Genomic DNA, 11,182 nt, shown 5'->3' on the forward strand with positions numbered 1-11,182 from the left:
ATTTTCATATTTAAAAATGAAAAATAAACTACAAAGGTGATTTTACATTTACTTTTTCCGAATTCTGAACGGAACCTAGAGTGTCGATTGTCGTTGTCGATTGATGAAAATTTGTTGCTTCACGTCAGCCAGTCGGCTGTATTTTTAATTATTTTTTTCAAAACAATTGCTGCATAAGTATTGACTTCCTGTATATCAAATTAATTTAGACTTATAATTAACATCCCAACATGGATCATAAAGGTAAGGTTTAATACAGGTTACCAGCGTGATCGTTTGAATTATTTTTGACAATATAGTTTCGGCCTGGAGGAGCCTTTTGTTCTAGAATTGTGCTAACTCACGCTTTTTATTTTAGCTTCTGAAAAAGGCGATACTGCAGAAAATCAGGAAGCCAACTCTTTAGTAGCGAACGGCAGCTCTAAACCTGATACAGAAATCAAACATTGTGTTGATAATGGGAAGTCAGACAACGAAGGCCCCACAGAGAGCACTTCGAGTACCTCAGAAACGACAACAGAAGACTCGGATTTGTGCGAGATTCCGGAACAGGTCGAATTTACCGTAGTTTTTAACAAAAATAAACACGAAATTTCGTTCGCATATGATGCAACCGTTTTAGAACTTAAAGCGCATTTAGAGAGAATATCCGGTGTTCCACAGTCCGCCCAGAAACTTATAATCAAAGGCATGGCACGTGACAATGTTACGTTGAGAAACTCGGGAATAGTCAAGGGTGGTAAAGTCATGCTTGTCGGATCTAAAATGGATGATATTTTAGCTGTGAAAAGTGCACCAAAGGTATGCCAATGTTTTATATAATTTTTAGTAATAAAAATATAATTAAGAATACAACAATATATTCATGTTATTAACCCCAAGACTGTGATGGACCTGCCAATGCATAGCTTTAAGCAATATGTTAAAAAACATTTACTTAGTCAAGGTTACTACACCATTGATGAGTTCCTTAATAATAAAGGTGCTTGGATCTACCATCACACTGGACGTAAAACTATCATCGTTATTATCCCCAACCATTAACCCATATTCAGCTTGCTGTTGAGCATGAGTCACCTCTCAGGATGAGAGGGGTTAGGCTTAAGTACACCACGCTGGCCCAATGTGGATTGGCATACTTCACACACCTAGAGAATTAAGAAAATTCTCAGGTATGCAGGTTTTCTCACAATGTATTCCTTCACTATTTGAGACTCGTTATATTTAATTTCATAACTGTACATAACTGAGGTTAGGTTAGGAGCCCATTAAGGAGCCTACGGCACTTTCTCTATCAGGAGAGAAAAGAAATAATAACACTGACTGAAAATATTCCATTGAGTGATAACAGCTGTGCTATTCAGTGTACAGCAATGTCATATCAGACTAGAAGTTTTAGTCATAATATACACACTGGTACATCTTAATTTATTAATACTTTTGTCCCTCTACCTTGTTTAAACTTCTAAGCCTTTTTTTTGTTGGTCATGCATTACCCAAAAATTACTACAGTACATCAAGTTTTCTACTTACATACTTGCTGCAAATTTTAAAAAACACAATAGTCATACAAATATACAATGTACATATTTTATTTAATTACATTAATTTATTTATGACAATATTGAATTTTAGATTTGTACTCAATAATTAATTGACCATCTTGTCCCAACAAAATAGGTCTATGTCAGTGTACGTAAATTGTGAAATTTCTAACATGCAAATTGCAAATGCCATAATAACTACTCATTACTCACACTTCCAATATTTAAATATCTTTTTATTACTTTCCTTTCAAAATGCTTACAATAATGAATACTATCCATGTATTAGTGCTTAGTGCCTTAGAATAATTTCTAAGTCCACACTAAAAATTGTATTTCATTTTCAATTCAGGAAATACTAGAAGAAAAAAACAGTAGCCAGGCTAATAAGGAACCATTATGTATGCAGAAGATCCATAGGAAAGTGTTAGATAAAGGCATTCCTCCAGATGCAATGCCTGGTATCAAAGGAGTTAAGGTACATTAATATTTATTTACAACATCCTAGTACAAAAACGGAACCCTTAAAGAACTGCTTGTGTATGTTTTGTTCTGCCAAGCTGTGTACAGCAGTTTGATGTTGACAGACTCTATCTGGGCCATGACCCTGAGTCTTTTCAATGTAACCAAACAACAAAATGTAACAAAAAAATCTGCTATTTGTAGTGTCATAATTAAGTTGGTTATTATCTCTAAAAGTTTGTCTTCCTTTCCATGCAACATTGGCAAAGTGAATTGTACCCAGTTAGTAGTGTAAGCCATAAAATTAAAAATTGAATTGACCCTGAGTCTTTTCAATGTAACCCTAACAGCTCCTTGGGAATCCAACATCCATCAACCTATGTACTCTGCCTATAGCCAATGGCTACCCCACTTAAATATGTCCAATATTACCATTCCCTCCAACTAGTCAGGAAAGTCAGCATTAGAAGTGAGTAAAACAATAGTCCAACAAGCAGAGATTGAACCACTACACCTCAGTCTAGTCTGGTTCCTTTACGGTTGAGCTATTGAAGCTATTTTTGTGTCTCAAAAAGCTATTTATCCTTGTTGGTCCAGTGGCTAGTCTTTTGATCATGAGGCCTTGGGTCAGGCTGTAGCATATTGAACTTTCTTCATTAAAGCATATTCTTCTAATAATTTGTATTATAAATTCTCAGCTCAGAGTTGGAAGTTGGTTGGTTTTTTTATTAACATAGTGGTTGAAAAAATTTAACATTTCCATAAAAATATATTTCGGAGAGTGTGCACAGGAGCTATTTGAGCTCGTACCACTGTCACCTTCAAGACACTGGGTAGGTTTCCATCCCTAAAGCTTATGAAGTAATTGACTTCTTTGTTACTTATACACATGGCTAGGGTATGGAACCCAAAGTCAGTGTTTTGTAACTCTTAAAACCTGGGCATCTTTAAGATGACAGCGAATAGGCATCTTCTAGGTAAGCATGTTCGTCTTAGGCCACATCTACTTACCATTGGGTGAAATTGTGGCTAAGCGCGAGCCTATTATAAAAAATATCTTGAGCCCACAAAACCACTTTAGAGCAATGTGGTGGGTTAAGTTCCGCCGTTAAGTAGGAGGGGGGCCACATTCTAGTATCTAGTGGGCCTTTAAAATAGGTGGATATATATGAATAATATAAATGACATTCACTTTCAGGAAGCTCTTCCCCCAGTGCCATTAAGTGGGATGTTAAATAAACACGGCGGCAAAGTCAGGCTCACCTTTAAGCCTGAACAGGACCAGCTATGGCTTGGAACCAAAGAACGTACTGAGAAACTAGCTATGACCTCTATTAAAGGTTAAAAATAATGTTTCTATGCTATAGACAATCTAGAACGTAGAACCTAGATTTCAAACTGTTTTTATTATATTTTTCAGGTATCACATCAGAACCAATAAAAGAACATGAGGAATATCATATTATGGTAAGGAATTGGACATTTTAAATAATATTTCATTTGTCATAAAAGTATATAGAAACAAGCGAAACCCTGAAACTCAGTTTGCATTAAATTCTAGTTTCACTATTCCCTTAGGAGCCATGGAACTTTCAGGGAAAACATGATAGTCTATATAACTACATATAGATGCATAAATGCAATGCCTACTTGCCTATTATGTCTTTTAATTTTGTTTTATCATGCCAATATTTAGCTTGGGTTTATTATTTCAGGCATTGCAACTGGGGCCAACAGAGGCCTCGAAATATTGGGTGTACTGGGTACCAGCACAATATGTCGAGGCCATAAAGGATGCAGTTCTTGGTGTGTGGCAATTCTTCTAATTACAATACTGTTGAACCGTATCTGTCTGCTGTTACTAAATCCTGTGAGCTACTTGGGTAGTTGCAATATATATATATATAAAATAAATAAATAACGCGCCCTAGCACATGTATGTATATTCCATGTTTTATATTTAGAACTTCATACTAACAGTTGACTTTATACAATTTTACTGAAAATTATTATACGCTAAAATACCAATTAGTGCTAGGGTAGTCGTGCCGTCTCTCTTATACAAATAACTGTCGAAATCTGCAACATTTCGATAAATGATACCGAGTCCCTGAATCTGATTTTATAATTGTGTATTTGTTGTGAATATTTGTATTGTTTTTATGTACCGAGACGTTGGTAAATATTTATTTTTGTGATATCATTATGCTGTGTCAATTAAAAATTGTCCATTGATAATAAATTTGGCATCTATCTGGTCATTTGTGAGAATTTTTTATTTGCTATTGTAAAATTGCATTTTATGCATTTTGGGGTTTTGAGCTGTAAAATATTGCTATTAACGAATTCACGGTACCACAGTACCGAGTATTCACGACTCATGAGCTTATTGTTCTGTGTTTCGAAACCTGATCTCTATTTGAACTTTATAAAATTCACTCGAATCGAAGGATTGGCCGGAATATTGCAAGAAAATTTTACTTCATATTCTTTCTCTATTTTAGCGTACAAAAATATATATCTTGACTACTATATTCCTACGAATCCTTCGTGAGAATTTGATCATAGAATTAGATATAAAAAAAGCATTATAAACTAGATTTCGTTTTATTTCATCACTCATTAAAAAAAAAATACAAAATTCACTCAAATAGAACATCAAAAAGAAGTAATTGTATATACTTAACATTAATTTATAAATAGTCAGACTACAATAAAATGGCACCTTTACTTAAATAAAGTTATAAAATTTTTGGCATTCGATATGTCTAAATAATACTGATTTCTCAAACAATATAAACAACATCACCCATATTCAGACTGCACAGTTAATGAAAATTGCCCTTTTGGTATACTTGTAGCGTGATACCAAACTCTTGTATCCAATAGAACTGCAAAAAAAATAGATACTAAGTGTTAAATAGAGGCGTAACTTTGTTGGAGTTTACTATATTGTTTTCACGGACGCCCGCGACTTCGTCCGCTCTTAAACCTCCTTAATCCGACCTTTTTGCCACATCCGTTCTAAGCAGATACCTATCTGCTACCGCTACAGATAAAAACGACCTCCCTGCCCATGGAGAACCAGCATTCCTGCCTAAATACCAATAAAAACATGCGACATACCATTGGATAGGATTTTCTATGTACTTTAATTAATAATAAGGTCAAAAGCTCCTAATTACTGTGTGGAACAAGTTATGGCTCGAAAAAGAAACACAAAACATAAAACAATAAAATGGTTTAACAAGCTTTATGTGAGAGCTATATTGATATTTAGGCAGGCTCCCATACATTTTTGCCGGTTCTCTTTTCATTGTTGTTTGTCCAGCTGTTTATTCGCGTTTATAAATAGATAATTATTAATATATACAAGACAGTGCTGGTCGACCCCCCACCAGGTGGACTGACGACATCAAGCGATATCGTCGCAGGGACTCGCTGGATGCAGGTGGCTTAATATCGTGATGTTTGGAAGTCCCTACAAAAGTCCTACGTCCTGCAGTGGACATCCATCGGCTGATATAATGATGATATACAAGACTAGAAGAGGTCTCGCGGTTTCACCCTATATATTTCCCATTCCTGTGGGGAAAAATATAGCCTATGACACTCACAATATAACAATGGTCTTTTTAACTGACTTCCAAAAAGGAGGTTTTACGTTCGGCTGTATGTATGTTTTTTTTTTCTAAAATGGTAAAAGAATTTTCAAAATTGGTTCAGTAGATTACCACATGCAACATCACAAACTTTGCCTCTTTAAAATATTAGTATAGATTATTATTTAATACATACCTACGTCTCCAGGCTCCACATAATATTTGAATTTATTGCATACATGTTCACATTCTGGCACCGGAGCAACCGACCAAGTCTTGTTACCTTTCACCTGACCCTGCCACATCAGTCTTGGAATATAGTCCAACTGCAATGGCATTAGGTAACATAAATTAAAATTATAATATAAAACTTCATTTAAATATAAATATAACCATTTTTACAAGTAGGTTAAATAGATGATTATTATAAAGCAAATGCGCGTGTTTGTAAGGAGAAATGCATAAAGAACATTATTCCAGATCATAAAAATATATCAACATTGTGTTTTTTTGAAGACAAGAATTGAATGCTCAACAAAATAATTTTTCTATCTCCAATGTCACATGTTTCATCAACACCAAATGGCTAGATGAACTTCAATCCTTTCCTGTTTACATTAACCATATTTCTCTTTTATATTTATTAAATAACATCAATCTACTTAGTTTATAACTAATCTTATTAGAAAGGCAATATGATTCTGCTAAGAAACCCCCCAAACATAATTTCTTGTTCAATGACAATTTTAATAAGAGTAAAATTTTCATTTTGCTTTTGCAAAATAGATTTTTATTGTAGACTTGTAGCAAACAGTCACTACTTCTATGGTAAAACCTTTTAACCAGTAACATTTTAACAATCTTTCAACTTAATTTTTAAATATAATAAATATGACTATCAATAGGGGTATAAAGAGGGTGGGTATGTAAGTCTGTAAGTCACAATTACATCTATAGTAAAATTAATTTAAATCTGTTAAATGGTTTAGTGAAAAGGTAACAAGACAGATTTCGTATTAATCAATATGGACTTCCACATTGATAAGTCATCTACAGACTATTCTGAGCCCTACATCAAAACTGAGGTGAATTCGAAACTTCAATGCCATGATGCTCGTGTTAAGACCACTCACATCTATATTGTCGCATTCCCAATGGACTTCGACGTCGCATCTTACTAATAAAGCGCGACTAGTAGTCACATTGTTTAGAGCCTCCCTACTATTGGGGCCCCACAGTGAGCATATCCTTGCCTGATTTGGCTAGGCTGGCTTTGGCCTAAGTCTATGCAAGAGGCATATGTCCAGCAGTGGATGTCCATTGGTTGTTGATGATGATGGACTTCCATTAATAATTAAGATAAGAATCGTTTACATGCATAACAGCTCCCATTTCATATCCAAAGAATACATTTTCAGTCACTGGGAATTCTGCATCTTCAGGAAGAAACTCTGGTACTGTGTAATACTTTCTGACCTTGGTTAAAATATCTGGATGACAGTTGCCCCTGTAAGACAATATTTATTTATGTTTTTGAAAAATAGTAAAACGAGATTTAAGTTTTGTTGGTCATGATGGAACTGATTGATATTTTTTTGGCCAATTCTAAGCAAATTATAGAATGTCCATTTTGTGCATGGTTTCACCTATACATTTTTATTTTTATTAAAACCATAAGTTTTGTTAACCAAGAACTTTTCATTAGTGAGTGCCTGCAATGTTGTACATGTGAAATCAAGTATTTACAAATTCTTTAAGAACCTATACTATGTGTTTTTCCACTAAGAAAATGTAGTCTACTTATTGATCAAGAACCACTATTTACAAGTGAAAATGTAACTAATTATAAGCACTAGTGAAAACATAGTTATTTTGAAATCACAGACAGACATTTAAACATGCAAATAGATTCAACAGTTAAAGAAAGGATTCAATTTGAGCGCTGAGTTTAATCCTGACATGATAGACCATTTTGTTACAATTTGATATTCTTTGACATGATTAAGTTTAAGTATACATTGTCAATCATACTCACCAACCAACATACCAAGGTTCTTGACCAGGCTCATTTCTCACTCTCGCAGCTGGCATACTAAACACTTCTTTTAATGTAAAGAGATCTGTTTTGAAATTCAGGAACTGACAACCTTCTTCAAGACTCTCATAGCTACCTGCAGTTTGTTCATACAACTTTTTGAACATGTAAAAATTAAACTCTTTGATGGCTCTCCAATGGACTATTGCATTTTTTACAATTATAGGTTTTGATGAATAGGCGTATTTCTAAAAATAAACAATAAAAACATATTTTTATTGTGTAATGTTTTTAAAAACTACAAAAAGGTAAGTACAACCATGAAATTTTGACTCCTAGCCGACCTAGCAAACCACCACCATATACATTGTACCATATACATTTAATTACCAAAATACTACATCACAATCAAAAAATAGATAATTAATACTGTGCAATATATGTATTGTAAAGTATTAATCTATCAAATATAATTAAAAAAAAAAATTCATTATAATCTGTTGAGCCGTTTCGGCTGAATGCAATAAACCAAGAATTTTATTTACACACATATTGCATGCATTCTGTATCTATGGCCATGGGTTCAATTCCCACAACTGGAAAATATTTGTGTTATGAGGATATGGGTGTTTTACAGTGTCTGGGTCTATTTATACATTACTTAAATGCATGGCCAGCATGGTGGGCTGTAACCTATCGCTCTTTCTGAGAGGAGACTCGTGCTCCACAGTGAGCTGAATATGGGTGGTTTATGATGACGAGCAGTTTTATTTAGTATATAAATATATATACTAAAATCCGCTATCCCATAGCACGCTTACTTTGGGGCTTAGTAGTGATGTGTGTACTTATTAAAAATTCGTACCCGAAATTTTTGGCGCGTAATGTTCATCAGTATAATCGGTTTCGTAACATTCGCACAATATCCGCAGTCGGAGAGAGGGCGCGTTGCTTCCCACACCAAGTGATTAATAGGTAACAGACATCTTGCACTTAGCAAATAGTCCACTGCTAAACTAAATAACAATATTGATGTAAAAGTCACCCCTAGTGTAATTATTGCTTTTCGCGTTAATCCTGTATATAAATATTTTTCTTTCTTTTCTCCAATGTAACAGATATAATTAAACTTTTTTATTAAAACTTCGTCAATCCCTTTTTCTAATGCAATTTTCTGTGTAAGTTTGAGTTTTCTTTGTATATTTTTTTCTTTACTGAGCTTTTGCATTGTCTCATTCTTCAAATTTTTGTAATAAATGTAAATGAAATAACTAACATTTACGGCTAAAGCTAAATAATTAGAAATTTAGAATTTTCTATTTTGAACACGGAAGTAAAATTTTGAATTTGACATTGACAGACAACTTGACAACAATGACATTTTTTTTTTATTTTCTATAGAACTATCACAGATTTTAAGTTTCTGAAAAGGATATTATAGCAGCCCTCACATCGTTCCCAAAAGGGTCTGCGTCGGGCCTAGACGGCATTTCTCCGCAGCATCTGATTGACCTAACTAGTCATGGAACTGGTATTGCTGGGGAACACCTTGCTTCAAGCATCACTAAGCTGGTCAATCTTATGCTGCTGGGAGATGTGTATCAAGAAATTACACCAGTGCTCTACGGAGCAAACCTCATTGCACTTTCAAAAAAAGACGGTGGCGTGCGCCCTATCGCTGTGGGATCGACTCTACGGAGATTAGCGGCGAAAGTCTGCGTTAGGCACACTCGTAAAAAATTTCAAAATCTTTTTGAACCAATACAGGTCGGATTCGGCACCCGCGGCGGTTGCGAGGCGGCTGTGCATGCTGTACGTACATTCGTGATGAGCGACTCATGCGAGGTACTTTTAAAATTAGACGTGAAAAATGCATTTAACTCGATAAGTAGAGACACCTTGTTAAACGAAATCAAAATTACGGCTCCGGAAATTTACAATTTTTTAATGCAGTGTTATCACGATCCATCAAAATTATTATATAAAAACAACGAAATCCTTTCGGCAGTAGGTTGTCAACAAGGTGATCCCCTCGGTCCAGCTATATTTAGTTTGGCAATAAATTCAATAATCCATAGTCTAAATTCAAAATTAAATGTATGGTACCTCGATGACGGCACTTTGGGTGGTGATTCACAAACAGTTTTAGCTGATTTATTACAAATTTACAATAAATTTAGAGATATTGGCCTTGAGCTAAACTTCAATAAATGCGAGTTGTATATTTCCGACTCCGTAGATTCTCATCTGGCATCACAAATTCATCAAAATTTCAGTAACGTCGCGCCAAATATTAAAACCGTTTTCAAGGATAGTCTACATCTCCTTGGATCACCCGTCTTTGATGAAGCCATCCCTCCTCTTCTAACTAATTCGATTTCAAAATTTAATAACCACTCGGACCGCCTCCTCAAAATTAGCCGCCACTCTGCTCTTTTTATTGTAAAATTCTGTTTACTAATACCAAAATTCACATACTTGCTCCGCTGCTGCCCTATATGGAAACATGACCATCTAATTTTACAAATAGATTTGCTTTTAAAATCACAAATCGAATCCATTTTAAATATTAGTTTGAACGAACAGGCATGGACCCAAGCCACTCTACCGATTAGGTATGGTGGTTTGGGTACTCGCAAAATTTCCGATATTGCTCTGCCAGCATTCTTGGCTTCAATCCATAGCACTTTCAATCTCGCAGGTAAAATCCTCAAAGCCCCTTCGGCTACAAACTGCGAGATTGCATGCTTGGATGAGGCTAAGAATGCATGGCTAACTGGATCAAATCATTTCCCGACCAGACCAAAAACACAAAGGGCTTGGGACACTATAATATCAGCTTCAACGTTGAATTCTCTGCTTGAAGTCACATCTGGCAGGGACCGGGCGAGGATTCTGGCATCTTCTAGACCAGAGTCAGGCCATTGGCTCCATGCTTATCCATCACCTAATACTGGCACTTTAATAGACCCAGAATCATTCCGCATTGCCGCTGCTCTTCGGGTTGGAGCTGTGCTATGCGCGGAGCACAATTGCACATCTTGCGGAGCCCGTGTAGATGAGCTCGGCCACCACGGACTCGCCTGCCCTTCAGGCGCCGGCCGCTTGTCCCGCCATTCCGCGCTTAATGACATCCTTAGAAGGGCGCTCGTCAGTGCTAACGTACCTGCCGTTCTGGAGCCTCAGATCGTGCGCAACGATGGCAAGCGTCCCGACGGGATGTCATTAATTCCCTGGAGTATGGGTCGTGCGCTGGTGTGGGATGCCACTTGTGCAGACACTTTAGCTGCTTCTTACATCCAGTCGACCGGCAGACATGGCGGGGCGGCGGCAGACATACGGGAACGTCAAAAGTTTTTAAAATACAGTTGTCTCGGCGCCCAATATGAATTCGTCCCGTTTGGCGTCGAGACACTAGGTCCGTGGGGCAGGAGCGCTCAGAATCTCCACAAGGAGATCAGTAAACGCCTCAGAGAGGCAACAGGCGACCCTCGGGCGGGCAGCTTTCTCGCGCAAAGAATTTCTATCGCAATTCAGCG

The 11,182-nt window shown here is 36.2% G+C and overlaps 2 protein-coding genes across 2 annotated transcripts; one reads left to right on the forward strand and one right to left on the reverse strand.

The window, feature by feature from the left end:
* The first annotated feature begins 86 nt into the window (after positions 1-86).
* LOC112054157 (ubiquitin domain-containing protein UBFD1) lies at positions 87-4,604 on the forward strand. Its single transcript, XM_024093838.2, has 6 exons — positions 87-243; positions 359-801; positions 1,897-2,022; positions 3,205-3,346; positions 3,427-3,473; positions 3,722-4,604. The coding sequence occupies exons 1-6, from the start codon at positions 231-233 to the stop codon at positions 3,830-3,832; spliced, it is 882 nt and encodes a 293-aa protein (XP_023949606.1). The 5' UTR covers positions 87-230; the 3' UTR covers positions 3,833-4,604.
* On the reverse strand, positions 4,595-9,011 carry LOC112054156 (uncharacterized). Its single transcript, XM_024093837.2, has 5 exons — positions 8,509-9,011; positions 7,644-7,891; positions 6,983-7,115; positions 5,805-5,934; positions 4,595-4,897 (listed from the first exon to the last, which is right to left on the reverse strand). Exons 1-5 carry the CDS (start codon positions 8,869-8,871, stop codon positions 4,812-4,814), a joined length of 960 nt encoding a protein of 319 aa, XP_023949605.2. The 5' UTR covers positions 8,872-9,011; the 3' UTR covers positions 4,595-4,811.
* Positions 9,012-11,182: the final 2,171 nt, after the last annotated feature.

The sequence above is a fragment of the Bicyclus anynana genome, chromosome 15 (assembly GCF_947172395.1).
Source record: "Bicyclus anynana chromosome 15, ilBicAnyn1.1, whole genome shotgun sequence".
Taxonomy (NCBI): Eukaryota; Metazoa; Arthropoda; class Insecta; order Lepidoptera; family Nymphalidae; genus Bicyclus; species Bicyclus anynana.